The sequence below is a fragment of the Ixodes scapularis genome, unplaced genomic scaffold (genome assembly GCF_016920785.2).
Source record: "Ixodes scapularis isolate PalLabHiFi unplaced genomic scaffold, ASM1692078v2 ptg000005l_1___fragment_3__unscaffolded, whole genome shotgun sequence".
Lineage (NCBI taxonomy): Eukaryota > Metazoa > Arthropoda > Arachnida > Ixodida > Ixodidae > Ixodes > Ixodes scapularis.
The window spans coordinates 167,451-186,525 of NW_024609887.1; the positions used below are offsets into that span (position 1 = coordinate 167,451).

A 19,075-nucleotide genomic window follows, 5' to 3' on the forward strand; every position below is an offset into this window, starting at 1 on the left:
ATGCAGAACTCCATGGCCGATATATGACAATAAGTTATCTATGCGTGACACACCTACAAAACTTTGCCGTGGCGCTGATTTTTGATCGGTATTCAAGCATGCGAAGGCACAGAGACGCAGCGCTTTGGCGTGCCAAGAAAGCTTTTATCATGCCGCGAGACAGGCGAAAGTTGCTTTCGACGAGTTGTGCCTTTACATATGGCTTCACATACATTGCACCCGCAAAACACATCCATACGGTGTCCATTCTTGATCGTTATCCAGCCATGCAAACACACAGAGACGCAGCACTTTGGCGTGCCAAGGAAGCTTTGATCATGCCGCGAGACCGGCGAGACTTGCCTTCGAGGAGTTGTGGCTTTTTCCTGCGGCACTGCGCTTTTGTAAAAATTTGCTTGTGCTCTCAACGGCAAGCCTCACTGCTTACACAGGGTTTTAAAAAAAACTTATTCGGTGAATGACGACGAGCGAGTAAAAACGTGTCTTCAGCACGCTGCCACCGACCTCTGCAACGCTAGCAAAAACACAATTGTGCTGCGAGATGGACGTCCGGTGGCTGCACTCGCGCTGCAGCGACCAAGCGGGGATGCGCGGTACAGCTATTGTCGTAGAGATCAGTGGTTAGGAGCATCTCCATTTTCGTTTCTTACTCTAACAGAAACAAGATTTTTATCATGTGCCAAATGGTTATCAGTAATCAAAAGTGTGTCTCTAATTAGTTTACTTTGCCATTTGGAAGAATAATTAGAAAATTAAAGACCAAATTTGTTTTTGTTTTTTTTCTTTTTTGTAGTGAGCCGCCTTACACTGCCACCACTTAGCGGCGTGAACCAGTAGACCGTATGCGTTAGCACGCGTCCCAGTGATACACACGGGACTAAACAAGCCAAACCGCAGAGGTTCATACATCTGCAGCTCGGAATTAGATTCTTTTTCTAACAAGCCGCCTCAGACTGCCGCCGCAAAGCAACGTGAACAGGTGAACCGAATGGGTTAAAACGTGTCCAGGGTTGTCCCTAATGCAAAAAGCCTTTCCCTAGCGCGGTCCGTTTGGAAGCCACGGGACATGCAGCCATAACTAAAAAGTCGCGACCCGACTTTGCATCGTTTGCTCACCCATCATCAGCTTATGTAATATTGTAACTGCGAGAGAGGTGGAAAAGGAGCAGCAGGGAAACTAGAAGAAAAGGAAGACGAGGGGCACAGGACAAGGACGAAAACGTTAGGGAGACCTGGAATAAACTGTCACAATATAGACCCAGCATCAGCTATTTAGTTACAAACAAGCTTCCTTTAAGTGGGGCAGCTGAAATTTTGCAAGTTTCTTCAGGACCGCCGCTGTGACGTCAAGGTTCCATTCTGATACCAGGAGTGCGAAGTAGAGGCCTCGCATCCCGAGTGTGTTTTTCCCAAATAAATATTTGGGGTGTCCCTCATAAATAAGGCAACTTTTGCATTCCCTCAGGGCAAAGGGTTTTAGCGAATGCCACTGGCATCCAAGGTTTACGGGAGGCCCTTCTTGGAGTTCACCCACCAGATTCGTCCATTTAATAATTTGAGCGAACTTCTGCTTTGTAGCATATTACTTTCGTGGCAAAATGCAGCAGTGTAATTATACACAAAGCCATACTCATGTTTGCTGAGTAGCCACTAAAGAAAAAGATAATAATTGATTTCATACTAATCTGCACCAAAGCATATCGGACACTTGTGGAAAGGATACAGACCAGCAGGTGATGACTAAACGACTTCATTTTCGCGCGGACTTAAATTTCACAATTTCTGCGAATCGCCTACAATTTGCAAATAAGTCCCTTGGACAATTCTGGTAAAATATAAACACACTTGAAGCTACATTGATATCCCACTGCCTCGCGAAAGTTAGAACCCGCGAATAATTTCAAACTTCAGCTTTGACCTAAATCACAAAATATTGAGCCAGTGAAAAATAAGTCGTTTACAGTACTTACCTTCGTCAAATGGTTCAATCAGTACAGGCTTAACTTCTAGAGATGAAACTAGATATGTATGGTTTATTTGGATGCTGGTGCTTGCAGTATGTTTCTGCAATGCATGTCATACTAACAGTTGCAGCATCATTGGCAGAGATGTATATTAGTTGTGTCCACTGCTTAGGAACATCAGTATTACGGACTGCTGCCCCATGGAGCAGTTGACGCGTGCAGAGGTCATTACAAGTTGTCGCTGTTGGAGTTGGATATTATATATGCGATAAGATTTGCGTGCAGATAATACTACCACAGGAATTATATGTAACTAAAGGCAGAATACCTTTAGTTACATATGTAACTAAAGGCAGAATTGGAGGTCTTTATTTCTTGCTTTTTATAAATCTCCATTCCACAGCTCTCTACTCAACACCGCCCACTATGCACTATGCTAGTTTAACAATCGCACTGCACTTCCAAATATGCTGCGTGGAAGCCTCCTGTTCCAAAGGCTGCGGAGGCTGGTACAGGGGCACTCCTATGTGCTGTATGGAGACCCTGCCTACCCTATGGGGCCCCTCCTTCTCAAGCCCTACAGAACGCCGGGAGCCACTGCAGCTCAGCTGCACTCCAACAAAGAAATGAGCACCGTCCGACAAGCTGTCGAATGGGGGTTTGGGAAGGTTGTGGCAGAATTTGCTTTCGTGGACTTAAAAAAAACCAAAAGATCCTTAAGCAGCGAGTGGCTCTCATGTATAAAGCGGCTACACTGCTCACTAATTGCCACACTTGTCTGTACGGCAGCCAGGTCACAAGCTTTCTTGACCTGGACCCTCCTACGCTGCAGGAGTATTTAAAGAATGCTCCAACTGTTTAAGTCGTAGGACTTTGATTGCGCCACAGCTCTGGCACGGTAAATATTTTTTTTTTGATGCGAGGTGTTTCAATGGGGTACCACGAGGGAGGGCTACCTGGTCGTTTCTCCAATCAGTTGTCTGCGTTGCGTGACCTGACCCCACTGTGTCCAATAAATTTCCTGTTTCATCACTTGACTACAAATGAAAAGCCAGTCTTTGTTCTCTGGAGCCCATATATTTCACTTCCAGCTTAAAGGAGCTGTGCAACGATTCCTGGACTTTGCATAAACAATTGTGGGAGTGAATTTCTGACACTTCTTAAGTAAATAACAGAAAACCAATTTCCTCCGTTTGTCCGAGCGTTTAGCCTTTGGCCTTTTTTAGCTCATGCTCCTACTTCCGAGTCACGTGCCCATGATGTAAAAGGACACTCGTACTCTCTCTTGGTTGTCCCTGGTCCTAGCATTGGTCTAACCTAGTTTTGCGTCTAGAAATTGTATACAATGATGTCTTAATACCCCAGCTGTGACGTTTTGTCTTTGTAAAACAACTTTGCAATAGAAAACCTTTTTAGTATTTGGGTGTCCCCCCCAGTACTGCCATCTTTGTGGGGTTGGCAAGTCTAAGAATTATGGCAGTGTAGTGCACTAGGTATTAATAAAATGCTGCGGTACTTTGAGAAATTAGCAGCACAAAACAAAAGATAGAAGAGTGAGACAGGATAGAGCACTACTGACAACTGATACTTAATGCAACACAAAGAGAAAGACAAAAGAGAAGCTAAGGATCTTACCAGAAAAACATAAAATGAAGCCCACACCCCCTCCCCTCAAAAAAAAAAAGTATGCTATACCTACTCGCCCAACTGTCAACATTACTATAGGTTAATCCCATTTTCATATTAAAAAAATTGTATTTCCGCATTTCGTCTCTGTACCTTTGTTTCGTCTTCCTCTTTGCAAAGAGATGATCTTGATGTTGTGGCACTCCTGTTTTATTGCATATACTCAATTCTTGAGTTTCCTTGAAAGCATCTCGAGAAGCAGGCGCTTCCCCTCTACTTGCAAACGCCGTTCCTCTGCCTTGTCTTCTGCCTCCTCTTCGTGCTTTCGCTGCTCTAGCGCAAAGCGGTTCTCATCAAGGGCCATCTTCCTTTCGTCAAGGTTGAGCTGACGCTCTTTCAGTACTCTTTCACTTTGGTCACACCTCTCTAGAAATGCCACCACCTCGGACCGTCGCGTCTTTCCTGCAAAAAAATTCCAAAAAGTCAAAACTAAAAAAAAAGGAAAGAAAATTAGCTTTATTTCATTATTAAATGGAATGTTACCTTAAATAGTTTGTGATGAATAAACAGTGCATCAGAGTAGCTTGGTTATGCGGCCTGCAAGTTTGTGACATCACAGACTGCAGGTTGCAAACTACTGTAAACGCAGTAATTTTCGTGGGATAAATTTTTGCGAATCGGGCCAGTTTCAGAATTGGAATTATTTGCAGGCCAACATCTTTTTTCTTTGAAAAAGAACTAAGATTTTTATCACATATCTTAAAGAGAAAGCACAAATAATGATGTCACTTCTGAATTCGCTGCCCGGCTCCTTCATGAGGCATGGAGGCTGCTGTAGCATTGTGGCTGTTGCACTGCAAACATGTGCTCTCTCACTCGAGCTTTATTGCCCTGCCCGTACGCTCTTTCCCAAACGCAGTTTGATGTATTACTACTCAAGGAAACAGGCACATCTGTAATTCATGTCTCAGATCTGTTCAGCCGTACTGTGGGAGCGAGGAAAACTCTTTCCAAAAGTCCAAGTGTGGGCAACGAATACCTATACGGTTTAGATTAATGTCCAAATGCAAGTTCCTAACACAGATGAAAGGACAGCAAACTTGTAAGCAGCTTACTAAAACTGTCTCTCATTCCTACACAAAAAAGGTCGGGTGATTTAGCAGCAGACTCCTTTCTAACACACAGCACCAGGATCAAGCAGACAATTAAGGAGAGCCAGTTAGCAGGGGTTACTGAGGTACTCACCACTTGCAGCTGGCCGCCTCTTCCTGGGCGGTGACGCAGAGATGTTGGCGTCTCGGGGGGGCGGCGACACTGCATAGGTCGTATCGCGGCTGCCACATGCCCCATCATTTGCAGCATTGCCCAGGGTGGCATCTCTGTCGGATGTAGTTGGTGGTGGTGGTCTGAAATTCATGTTATTGCTATTACAGCTAGTTTGCTACAAAAATATGCAGTTGCAATTAGGAGCACAAAAAAAAATCACAATTATGTGTTACTTTAGAAGACCCCCTAGATATAGACTCGTACATTCATTTTTCCACAAAGCTTACACAGAGCCAATTATTGTGAAGTACTGCGGCAGCCTGGCAAATGACAGCCAAGCAGCAGCTTTGGCCAAAAAGCAGGCGTGTACCATTGATTTGAGCATAGCATGGCACCTGACACGCCATGCTTAGTGTGAAGGCACAGAAATCATTTTCTTTAACTAGGACAGCTTCTGAGCTGTGATTTGCCGAGCCCTCTCAGCAGATCGCAATTGATTTCAGTAGATTGCAATTTACAGTGCAGTATTTAACACCCAGTGCAACGAGGTGAGGGGCTTAGAGTGATAAACTGGTATCCCATTCACCAGGCAAAAGTCCCCCCAATTGGCTGCCGCCAAGTTGTACAATTTTGACCACTAGACACAGGACCGTACCAAATTGTGAGCCTTTTACGCAAAACTAAGCTGAGATTTGTATTGCGATCGCTGCATAAAAACATGATAAACTATTTTTACAATACAGTTGGCCCCAGAGATTTCTGTCTAGCTTCCCGAAGGAAAAATCCATCAATGTAACCCTGTTTGGCAGTCAATGTTTTCTAGTGGACCGCTGACTGTGCCTGACTGTACGTCAAGCATGTCTGATTGGCCAACAAGTTACTCTGACCGACAGTCAAACTCCAGTCAGACCCCGCTTGTCGGCTTTCTGATGGTTTCCTGGTGGCAGTCGGCCGCCGCAAAATGCCATCAGGATGTCTTGGTGGTGATTCTGACTGTACATCGATTGTCTCTTACTGTACGTCAGAAAACTTTGACGTGCAGACAGACGTACGGTCAAAGGACGTGAAGTTCGTTCGGATACCACTATTTCGTCAAATCTATGAATACGAAAGTAATCTGTTCACGAGAAAACGATTTCGGGACGTGAGCCCATAAAACCGCTGACGTTAGAGATATGACACGCAACCGACCGACAACCTTGATGAGAAGCCCGCCGAAGCGCCGAACACGACACTTCGCACTTCGCTTCGCCCATAGAGGCTTCGCCGAGCTTTCATGAACGATCGCTCTCGACTCGTTTTGTTTGCCCGCTTGCTCCAACCTGTCGATCCTGCCCGGGCTCTAGAATGTCTTATGTTTTAGTAGAATTTCTACTCTACAAGACCCAGCCTGTTGGGAGTTCCGACGATGTAAGGCACTTTAGCGGTGTAGTTGAATAAGACAAGGTGTACCAGGTCTACTGGGCAGGTGACGCGCGAAAAAAAGCATCGTTCTACGACGCGAAAGTACTCTACATGGGAGGTGAGTAGAACGGAAGTACGGCGAGTGATGTACGAGTGCTTTGCATAACATGCTGACGGCTTAACTGCATTTGCAGCCGAAGCATCTCGTATAAAACGAATAGTCAAATCCCGTTTCTGTAGTGGTGGCGTAGCATAGGGGTGAAGGTGTCCGATTTGTACGCATGTGGTCGCGACTTCGATACGCGGTGGTCCTGCTTTTTTTCTTCTTTTTTTTTTCTCGAACATTTTGTTTTATCGACGCATTTGGCGATATTTATGAGTGTGTATAGCTTTACCCTTGCATAAATGCTGCACTTGTTGATGAAATTCCCTCGGCAGTGGCAGTCAGACGTCATCTGATAGACCATCAGATGACGTCTGATGGTTCATCACGTTCCACCAAGGCTGCTGACTGGCAGTCAGTGTCCCAAATTACGTATCTTGATGGAATTTTCAATAGGCTTTGATAAAAACTCCGAGGAAAGCACCGTGGCTGACGGCACCTGGCAGAGGCATTGCGAAGCTGAATGAGTTTTTGTTGCAACCCGAAGGAAAAATCCATCAATGTAACCCTGTTTGGCAGTCAATGTTTTCTAGTGGACCGCTGACTGTGCCTGACTGTACGTCAAGCATGTCTGATTGGCCAACAAGTTACTCTGACCGACAGTCAAACTGCAGTCAGACTCCGCTTGTCGGCTTTCTGATGGTTTCCTGGTGGCAGTCGGCCGCCGCGAAATGCCATCAGGATGTCTTGGTGGCGATTCTGATTGTACATCGACTGTCTCTGACTGTACGTCAAAACGCTTTGACGTGCAGACAGACGTACGGTCAAAGGACGTAAAGTTCGTTCGGATACCACTATTTCGTCAAACCTATGAATACGAAAAGTAATCTATGCACGAGAAAACAATTTCGGGACGTGAGCCCATAAAACCGCTGACGTTAGAGATATGACACGCAACCGACCGACAACCTTGATCAGAAGTCCGCCGAAGCGCTGAAGACGACACTTCGCTTTTCCCTTCGCCGAGCTTTCATAATAATTGCTCTCGACTCGTTTTGTTTGCCCGCTTGCTCCAACCTGTTGATCCTGCCCGGACTCTAGAATGTCTTACGTTTTAGTAGAATTTCTACTCGACAAGACCCAGCCTGTTGTGAGTTCCGACGATGTAAGGGACTTTAGTGGTGTAGTTGAAGACGACAAGGTGTACCAGGTCTACTGGGCCGGAGACGCGCGAACAAAAGGATCGTTCTACGACGCGAAAGTACTCTACATGGCAGGTGAGTAGAACTGAAGTACGGCGAGTGATGTACAAGTGCTTGCATAACATGCTGACAGCTTAACTGCATTTGCAGCCGAAGCATCTCGTATAAAGCGAATAGTCAAATCGAGCTTCCCAAGCGGTGGCATGGCATAGGGGTTAAGATGTCCGATTTGTACGCTAGTGGTCGCGCGTTCGATCCGCGGTGGTCCTGCTTTTTTTTTTCTTTTTTTTTTATCGAACATTTTGTTTTATCGAGGCATTTGGCGATATTTAAGAGTGTGTATACCTTTACTCATATATAAATGCTGCCCTTGTTGCTGAAATTCCCTTGGCAGTGGCAGTCAGACGTCACCTGATGGACCATCAGATGACGTCTGATGGTCCATCACGTTCCACCAAGGCTGCTGACTGGCAGTCAGTGTCCCAAATTACGTACCTTGATGGAATTTTCAATAGGGAAAAGCGCATTTTGGGCTTAAAACAAAAGAAATGTAACTTACCTTGTTGGTACTGTTATTAAAAATCAACAAGTAACTATTTCTGCGTGGTACTTCATTAAAATCTAGATGTAAAACTGTAAGGTCACGTGTCTAGTGGTCAGAAATGTGCAACATGGATAGCAGCGGCCTATTGGGGGTCACTTTCAGCTGCGAGTATGTCGCTGTAAGGCCCTCTACCTTGTTCATTCAGTGGTACAGTGCTGGACCTATGAGCCATAGGTACTTCAGTGAACACCGACCAGAGCTGGGGAAATCCTGCATGGGATGCTTCAAAAATTGTCACGCTTTGGGAGCTGGGCTATTGGAACCGGCTGATTTCACGTTATCAAAAGGGGCAGACGCAGGGGTTTTATTGACATTCTAGATTTCAAAAAATGATCCAGCAGCACAGCTGACTGCAACCACGCCTTCGGTTGTCTGTATCAATATCAGAAGGCTGAGTTAAAATGTTTGTTGTATATCTATGAAATGTTTTTTTTTTTTTATCCGGAAAAAAAAGTTATCTATATTTAGAGGTTTACACTAATTCTTCACTCCAGGTTTCTGAGATGCTTCCTTAAAGCCAGATTAGACAATGACAAGCATTGTCCATGGTGTTCACAAGCTGCTGCTACACCTGTTAGGTCGCACAAATCTTTATATGAATGACATTTCCCACAGTTGTGTTCTTGAGAGCCACTCCTCATTTGCCCAGGGGAATGCTTCCATGCATATTAGACAGTTTTAGTATAGCGTTGCTGGCTCTTGCGTACGCAATACGCAATAGTATAGCGTACGCTAAAAATGACCTGCTCGAACCGAATTTAGTTGTGCGTTACGTTTTCGAGTGAACACCGCGCATGATCTTGGTTAGTGCACACCAGCTCGGAGCACGTGGAGCGAAAGCTCGCGCTGCAGAACCCAGGGATCCTGGGTTCAATCCCCACCCCTGCCCGTTTCGATCTGGATGAGCATCGTACCGGCGTGCGGTCGTGTATCACTACTGCGTGGTGCACGTTAAAGACCCCAGGCTAGCGGTTGTACTGCACTGGCTAAATTGCTCATCTACAGCTGGGAGACTCGTCGCCCCTGTGAGGCAGATCAAGTTCTAGGCTGTATAAACATACACACAACCCAATATTTTTTTTTTTTTTTTAGATTTGCTAGAGATGCGGAATTTCGCGTGCTTATAGCCCAACCATGCTCCTGGAAAGAAATATTGAAAATGAAAACGTGTCCAATCATTTTATTTCAAATTAAACCAAGCTGCAGCTGCCTCGTCAAGCGTGCTTTTCTGCGGGGTACAGAGGCTACGAGTAAAGGCCGGTTCAGACACTTGCGTTTGAGTGCGTTTGACTGCGTTGCATTGAGAACCGAAAGCGAGTCACCGGCACATCTGTGCTTCGTATGAAGCGTGCAATCCAATTCAAAGAATCATCTTAGCAGACGATATAAGTAGCAGGGATGTCCTGGGTTCTCGCTGCCGCAACGCAGTCAAACGCAACTGTCTGAACCAGGCTTAAGAGTGCGTAGCCAAATTCGAACACGGAGCCTCCGACAATCGTCCCGTTGAAACGGCACCTTCTATCAATGCTATCGGGGAATGAAATTCATGACCCTGATGTCCAGTGCATAGCGAGATCTTCGGCGATTTCTTTTAGAGTCGCTCGTCCGTCGGCGATGAACTGTGCGAATAGGCTTAGCGTTGAGCAGATCGCAGCGTTGTAGCATATTCTGAGCGGCGAACATTTTCACTGTGCACTCCTTCAGCTGCACGGCGATCTGATTTGACCGCGGTAGGTCCCAGAAAGAATTGCCGAGCTGAACACCACGCAATTTCACGTAACACAGAACTTCGAAAACACCACGTCGCCCTTGCTGCGCCAGTCGAGGTAACCGCCATCTTGAAACTGGCTCTCTCGTTGGGTCCGAGATCTCTCGAGAGCGTCCCGCAAAGCCCGCTAGCCCGCCTCGCAAAATTCCCAGCGTTGCGTGCGTACGCAATACGCTAGCCCTTCTATTGCGTTCTGCGCAAGCGCACTCACGACCCGCAATTTTATTGCGTACGCAAGGCTTTAGCGTACGATCCACTAAAACTGTCTATTATTCAAACATATCGGTTTCGTTCCTTGTGAACAGCTGATTTATTTAAGTCGACGAAAAGTCGCGGAATTACTTTTGTGCAATAGTTTAGGCAGAGCAGGGGCTTGTTTCAAACACCTCGCAAAAGGTTTCCTAGACCATTCTCCCCCACCTACGCAGTCACAATCACCAATGGCTGTCATCCCGCATCTGAAATCAACTCACACGCTGTGACGAGCAACATAGTCGAAGGCTATGAATAATAACCATCGACTCTTTCGAAGATGGTCCCAAAGCAGGAAACATGAATTCGAATAATTCCTATACCCTAGTACTGAATGAATGCACGCTCGTTTACCATCTCCGGGCAGCCTCAGGCTGTAACGGCAGGTGAGGAAGACCCTGACAACACCCCGACACAGTTGACCGCACCAAGACTAACAAGTTGCTGCAAGAGATGCAAAACATGTGCAATACACATTTTAAGAAAAACAATGCAGTGTTTTAGAATAATGCACGCAATTTTAGCCCATGCAAGCGCTAAATTTAGCGCTTCCATTAGCGCACGCAGTGCTAGAGTGTTTTAGAATAGCGTTTCTCCGCCGCAACGGAAAAGCCTAAGCATCTTGTTCTTGCAACATCATAAGGATACATCAACTTTTTTTACTTTGCACACGAAATGCTGTAACTTGAGAAAAAAACAAGTTTCTTGGTTCAGAGTAACATTTTAGATTTGTTTAAATATGAAGATGCAACGGAAGCGGTCAACTGGTAATATTCACTTGCTTCGCCTAGGCAAGAGAGGTCACGTGTACCGACCTCCGCACACCGTACCTTCGCCGAGAAATGTTCGCTCGTCGCAAGCAGCAAGTTGCCGGTAATCGTTGCCCACCTTTCTGGGTCCTCTTAAACGTTTCTGACGTGCGCTTTTGTTGGAAAAATACCGATTCAATCTCTCAACATCCGACGTAGGGATCGCAGCACACCATAAAATACTCGCCGCCGAGCATCGCGTACGTGCTTCAATGTTCATACTTAAATGCGTTTCTCCCTTAGACTTGCGTGTATTGCATGGTGTCAATCAATGGCCGCCAGTGGCGATACCGACGGGCTCCCGATCCGTGATCCAGCCTATACAATAGAGATCAGTGGGGACAACAATGAAAACCGTACAAGTAACTGATTTGGATGATTTGCGAAACAGATCACAGTTAAAAAGTGAGACACCTCCGCAAGATATAAATTTAAAAAAAAGTTTCTTACGCGACTTGAACCGGAACTATCACACCACGACAAGTTCGGGCTCTCTTACCCCTCGACTATAGCAAAAGTTTTTTTTTTCTCGGTATTGCACGACTATAGCAGAAGGCACAGAACTTCGACGCTGGCGCAGGTAAATAAATATACTGCCACTGTTTCATCTCGCGTGATTTTGTTTTATTTTGATTCCTTCTACCTTTCCTGGCCGTAACTCTACCTGGCGCTCCTAAACTATAAAGGGGCCGTTAATTGGACTTTAGTAGATGCTCGCGACTGCCCGAAAGGCCTGAAAAAAGCTGGATTGTCGTCTGCATACATATGGTAACCTCAACTTTTGGGAATTCGTCATATTGAGCGAAAATTTCGCATTTTGTGATTGGTCTTCGCTGGTGTTCGCCGGCGTCGGGTTTTGGGACAGAAAACGAGTCCGAAAACGCTTTGGATTCTTTATGACGGCCCCTCCCATGACGGAAAACCCGTTGGCGCCAGAGCCGGGACTGGGCGAGACGGAGGAAATGCCGGCTGCGTCGATGGCGGCCGATCTCCCGGAGACGGGTGGACGGATGGGCGTATTTTTCAGCTCCCACTTCGTCTGGCGGAGTGTTGACAGCAAAAGGACTCCAGTTTAAAACGGGAGTAAAATCAAAAGATGTCGCCTTTATACCTCGTCCCTTGGCGACCGGAGTAAAGTGGTTGTTAAGTAACGAAGGATTTTGTTAGAAAGAAGTAAGATTTGTTTTAGAAAAGTCTGTCTTTCTACAGTTGCGTCGGCATTGCATTTTTTTGTATCTGTCTATGTTTGTGTCTGCATATTTGGGCGTCTTCCGCCCCCACGCGCGGGGGTCTTCGAGCAGCCGCGGGGCTCGGTGGAGAAGAGTCAGACCCCGGTCGTTAAGAAACGTCTCAGGTTTCGAGAGGCGGTGCGAGGAGAACACGTGCTTGGAGCTGCTTGCGGCTTTTAACCGAGGGTGCCTGTATACAGAGGGCTTCGCCGCCTAGTGTAAAACTGTCGCTTTTGCGCGATCTAATAATTTAGCTGTTGGCGCCAGCCAGACTGAGAAAATTGAAGAGACCGACTCTACAAGGAATTTGGATTTGGCGGTTGGAGCGTCAGGCTGACAGCTCGCTGACCATTGGGCGACAGTGTACCACGTGGAAGTGGTGAAATTTGAAGTGATTGGTCCGTCTTTGGAGGAAAAGGAGGCCCCTACGAGTCTAGAAAAGGGCTGCCGAGAGGATTCTCGGGAATTCGGCTTTTGGGATCAGGCAGATTCGGCTCTTGAGACTGGGCGACTAAAGTATGGGTTTTCATTTTGGGCGTTTTGTAGTGTAAATTACTGTTGACCTGTTGTCGTTTTGTCTTGAAATAAATGTGGCCACACTGGCCATCATAAACCAACCAACGTCGTAATGTGTCCAGCGGGATCGAACAACTTTTAGTTGTTTTCTTCTTCTTATTCGACTTCCCGGGGGACTTGCATCGGGTGAACATCATCATCGGTCGTCACGATGACTGGCCGGACCCCTCTCCCTCGGAAAGTTGACTGTGGAGGTTTCTGGTTTATTTACTACCATGTGCGGGAGTGAATGCTTTAGGCTTAAGAATTTAATCGGCATTTCAGCCTTCCAAACTCCAATCCGGGTAACTTTTGTTTACAGTGTAAGATGATGCAAAAAGCAGCCATGAAAACGCGGACTACAAAAAAAACAATTACGACAGTATTTTCTAGTCTTGTCTAAACCTTTTCGTATTCCGCACTTTTTGAGTGTTTTCCCCGACAAATATAACGTCTACCAATTTCTCAGTTCACCACCTTTTTGTCGCTATTATGTGAATGGTAGCTTGATTTACGCACGGGGCACTCGATATGACGTAATGTAAAATACTCTATTTGTGGGCTTGGCATTTCAGGAATATTAGGATGGCCCGGGGAAAAGGAACAAATGGTACCGGAACATGTAGTCCCGGAATAAATGGTCTCGGAACATATGCCCCTGTTACGAATGGTCCCAAGTAAAGCTATGAAAAAATGGTTCAAAATAAATGTCGCCACTCTGGCTTCTGCATTTTCGGATAAATTCCATAATACCCAATCACCCTCGTCAAATTTCGGAGCCGCCGGTTCCACGAACTCGACCGCATTTGTATATATATATATATATATTTTTTTTTTTGTGGAGCTCAGAAATTATTTGCGCTATAAAAACCTAATGCACCTATAGAGGCATCAAGCTCCGCTCGCTATGTGTGCCACCACTACGCGTCATGACGAGATGACAGTAATTCGAGTTTCATTGCTTACACAGTGTGAGTAGGAGTGCTCAGTTTTCATGTTAAAATAATACAGATATGATAAATATTCTAATATTCTTTATAGGAAAATAACAAGACCTCCTATAATATCGCATAAGGTCATTAAATTAACAGTTAGGAGGTAACTCTTGGACGGTATTCATTTTGAAAATATTCTGATCATATTAAATAAAATTACGTTCAATACCCGACTACAATCTACGAAGTAAGCCGGCTTCAAGATATAGACAGATATTTTATTCCACCTGAAAATCACTGATTGCATAAAAGATGAAGTATATTATATGGCATATCTTAGTTTCAGAACAATCTTCTAGCGGGACCGTTTTCTCCTACCTTGGACTTGGGGCCATTGGTTCCCTGACCATTTGTTCCAACCCCCGATGGCACGAAATTTCGCGATGCGTTGATGGTTTATTTCCCACCCTGAAGGAAGAACTGCGTCTGCCATTTATTTTGCTTTTTCCAGACTACAAAAAAAGAAGTAAATCATTATGGAGTACCTGAATGGATTCAGCTGACAAAAAGAACATTAAAAGAAGATTGAGTCCTGTTTCATTTTTCAAGCAAGCAGAATTTCTAGAATGTCAGTAATAGCTCGCTCTTATTCTGCTTATAAATGTTATTTTGACACTTTTTATATGAAAATTTACATTTATTGCTCTTTGAATAAATACGGAACATCTACAGCCGACCGATAAGCAGAAAAAGCTCACTGAGTGAACACACATAACAACCTACTCAGGACGCTGACTCAGAGCTTTCTTCTTTCGTTTGTTGTTATTCTCTCGAATGCATAAATGTTCGTTTTTCAGTGAAAACAATATTTATGACAGACAAGTCCCTCCCTTCCATCCTCGCTGCCTTTACGACCTTAAAAAAACGATCAGCGGGCCATCAACGAACGCAGTTTTTCACGCTCGGTGTCGCGTGACATCGAAAAAGTCGACTGCGAAAACCCGCGGAAATACGTAGGACGGTAACACCGACAGACCTCCCCCCCGACTCCTCCCCCCCCTTCCTGTCAATCGTAGCACATTCCGAGAAGTCCCCCGGTCACGTCCTCTTGCGGCGCCGGGGAGGGGGGGGGGGGGGGGAGGAGTCATCACTAAATAAATCTGTTCTTCCCTAGTAAAGTATTTCGGGGGTCCTTCTCTCTCTATACTCCAGCCCGTGAAGCATGTAGGTAGAACTCACAGGCACAGTAAAAAGGGACGAGGGAACGTCTCCTCAATCTATAAGGCTCTTTTGGGCCGACCGATAAAAGTTGATTTGTCGGTTTTTGCGACGTAAATATAAGAGATAAGTCTATTTGACTTCAGAAAAACTCTCATACGACCCTGCCAGCTGCAGCGCAGGTACGCTTGTATGCGGGATATGGCTCTAAATATGTTTTCATCCTATGGACACGAAACCCTGAAGGTCACATGATATTTCTTACATATCCGCTAAAACCACTTTGATGGCACAGTACTTTCACGGAGAGCAATGGAAGGGACAGGTCTCTCAGATAACAATGACGGGACTCTTACGAGCGGTAGGAATTGTTGAAGGGTAGGTCTGCGCGCTTCAATTATTGATCCATTGAGCTGTCTTTTGCCGTTTTTTGTTATGACAGGCCACGGGATATCGGTTATAACCTTGGCGTCGAAAAAAAAAAATACACCTCTTTTACAACCTTGGCGTCGGAACAAATTTGGCTTAGGTCGAGCAATAATAGCCATTTTTGTAACCGCTGATTTGTTGTCTTTTAACCTATATTTGACGCGTGTTTTCTTTTATTGCTCCTAGTACTCATAAACGCATGGCAGCCATACGGTAATCTGCGTTGAATTATATTTCAAATATGGCTGTAAAACATTTTTAAAACAAATGGAAAATTACACCTTAGCATTTGGAAACCGTGATTTGTACGATTTGTTGGTATTTTCCAATGCTCCCCTCACGAACGTCATATGCTCGGATTTGTGGTGTTAGGTTTGAAATATGTCCAAGGAAAAGCTCGTTAGAACGGAGGGCTGATCTAAATCGTGTTAGTAGAGTATACTCATATAGGTGAAGGACAGTTATTAGACGTAGCTCTTTAAATAATGGAGGTGTATGTGTATCTAAAGCAACATTGAGTACTGTGCGAACAGCCTTTTTTTTCAAGAAGGTGTAATTTGTTAGCATTTGACGGAGATGTGGTACACCACACTAAATTACAGTAGTTCAGATGGGGTAAAAAAGGGCCCTGTATAGAAGCATTTTTATGTGACGAGGCAATAAATTTCTGAATTGACATAATTTCCCAAGCACCCTTGATAGTTTTTTAACAATGTTATTAACGTGATAATCCCAAGACATCTGTTCATTAAAATAGATTCCGAGCATTTTGACGTCCGGCACAATTTCTATGACAGAGGGGCCCAAGACAATATTAAAAGAGAAAGAAACATTTCTGGCTCTTAGGTTTAAAAAGGACGGCCTCGCTTTTGTTCGTGTTGATTATTAATGAGTTAACTTCACTCCAATCATACAGCTTCTCTAGTGAGGCATTCGTTTCTTTAACAAGGTCTTCTATCTCTGTACCTAAGGAACAAATAGACTGGTATCATCGGCATAATGATGAAGGATCGGGCTTTGCTGATATTAACAATATCGTTTATCTAAAGATTAATAACAACGGACCTAAAATGCTACCTTGCGGTACTCCAGCTCTAATGGGTTGGACAGAAGAACTATGTCCATTTATTACGACAGTTCTGAAGAAATTTAAAGTACGATTGTAAAAGATTTAAAGGTACACCGCGAATTCCATAGCTTTCGAGCTTTTTTATTAAGGTAGTATGCTCAATACGGTCAAACTCCTTCGAAAAATCAATGAAGACGCCAAATGTTAACTGTTTTCCTTCGAACGACTTTAAAATTAACTCCTTCTGCTCAAGCAAGGCGAACTCCGTTGATTGACCTCTGCGAATGCCGTACTGCGAGTCAGAAATTAATGAAAATTTAGTGCAGAAACTTGTTACTGTATTGTGAATAATCTTTTCAAGACATTTCGAAAACACCGGTAATATTGATATTGGCCTATAATTCGAAAATTTGTATTTGCTCGCTCCTTTAAACAACTTTAGTTACAAACTTTGAGCTCTTTCTTAAAGGAGCATTGCGACAATTTTGAGACTTCGGTCAAACTGAGGACCTTGTTCTTTTTAAACGATTTACAAACACATTGAACAATGCTCTGCGTCGGGCAAAACAAACCTACCTTAATGATTTATTCAACGAGTCATGCATGAATAGAGCGGATGCGGAATGGAAACGGCTAAATGAAATATTAAAAGGGTGTCCCTCTAAACCAGCTATACACGTAATACAACGAGATGGGGTAACATTGCAAGAAAAACTTATCGCTGAAGCTTTCAATAGTTATTTGACTAACCTTGTTAGTAGCATACATATACCTTCATCAATGGCCTATATGAAGCCTAGAAACGAACACAGCGCAGTTTTCTTTCCAACTGATCAAAATGAGACAACTTTAATTATGTCATCTCATAAAAATAGCAACTCCTCTGATATATACGATTGCAGATAAAACCAATTAAGCACGTTTTGGACGTTCTATCACCTGTATTAACACACATTATCAACTTATCGTTGTCCATTGGTATTTTTCCTAAAAAGATGAAAACTGCAAAAGTCATTGCTGTGAGAAAACACAGATTCGATGGCTAGGCACACAGCTTTATTGAGTTATCACTTTTTACAGCTGGCGATTGGTACAACATGAGGACATATTTCACAAACCATATTCGCACTAGTCGATCGTGCCAATTCATTTAAGCTGGTAGTCCACTAATCTATGTTATTAAAGACGTAGCAGTAAATTGACGCTCCTTAAGAATGTATTATGTCGGTCGTCATTTCTGGCTGTATATTTAGGGTTCTGTGTTTCCTGAGTTTTTTTTTTTAGAAGTTGGAATATTTTTATCGAGGTTTATCGTTTGCAAGAAGTTGAGCATTTATAACAATATTTTTTTTATCTCGATTTTCTGAACTTCAGATCTTATGCAGTTTTTTTTTTATATGTAATATATATTAATCTGGTGTAAACATGGGTAGATTGAAAAGAACGAGCTTGCCACAATTAATACTTCTAGCCCTATTGAAAAAGGCCAATATGAACTCGGCTTATTGGAAATATTGTATTCCAATGAAGATGATGGAAACCAATAAAAACTTATTGTTATCCGATTAACCCAATACGCACGATGGGAATTCATATCGGAGCACAATATCCCGATATAGTATGCGGTTATTGGTATACAACAAGATATTGGAGCACAATATCCCGATATAACTTGCGGTTATTGGTATACAACACGATATCGGAGCACAATACCCCTATATACTACACGGTTATTGGAATAGAATACGACATCGCGTCCATATTTGTGACCGACATGGACATACTGTATGGCCACACGATATACAAATATTGGTCGTCGATCATGGGACCAAAGGAGAATACAATATGATATCGCGCGCATATATCTCAGAACGCGGGTACCAAGTTACCAACATGCATTACGTTGGCATATCCACACGGCAATACGCGAAAAATATATTGGGTGTGGATACACACATAACATAAACGTTCTGCGTTGCGAACACATTAACATTGATCGACAGTGCAAGTATGTACAGCTGTTAGTACGGCACACAGTACACACAGCCTCTCGCGCTTGAAACTAGACAACCACCAAACCATTCAGAATAACTAGCCGGAACACCCGCCGCGACCTACCTTTTAATGAGAAAGCCCAATAACGACGTGCTCATTGGAGTGATCGTTTTCCAACAAATGTTTATTGCAGTTGTAATGCAACAAAAGTTGATCGCCAAACGATAAACCCAACGTACCGGGATACAATTCGATGTTGCAACACACCATCGCAATACAACAAGAAACTATCGGTGTTGGGACACGACCACCACATCGAATACGATATCAATACGAAGGTACCGACGGTGAGAAATACATCATGACACGATATACTAGTTACCAGTGTTGGGACCGAAATCGAACGCGATACGTGACAATGTCGGTTCGCATGATAAAATAATGAGGGTGAATAGTTTGACAGGTCACGTGCATGTAGTTGCTTCTTACGCGTACATTTATCGATATTGACCCACCTTTCTGGGTAATCCTACGTGGTACACAAAATCCACGACGACATGCGAGCACATTTCACCCACCACTTTTCGTCGCCTGTTTCGCGAGATTCACACACTGTCCAAAAAACGACGTGAAAAATACGTGCACTT

At 44.1% G+C, this 19,075-nt stretch overlaps 1 protein-coding gene across 1 annotated transcript in view; it reads right to left on the minus strand.

Moving 5' to 3' along the window:
- Positions 1–3,779: 3,779 nt before the first annotated feature.
- LOC120846850 overlaps positions 3,780–19,075 on the minus strand; it is a 36,540-nt gene continuing 21,244 nt past the window's right edge. The window contains exons 2-3 of the mRNA XM_040218745.1: positions 4,836–4,996; positions 3,780–4,052 (exon numbers count right to left, since the gene is read on the minus strand). Coding sequence (XP_040074679.1) covers positions 3,814–4,052; positions 4,836–4,996 — 400 coding nt within the window. The 3' untranslated portion in view covers positions 3,780–3,813. The remainder of the gene's footprint in view (positions 4,053–4,835; positions 4,997–19,075) is intronic.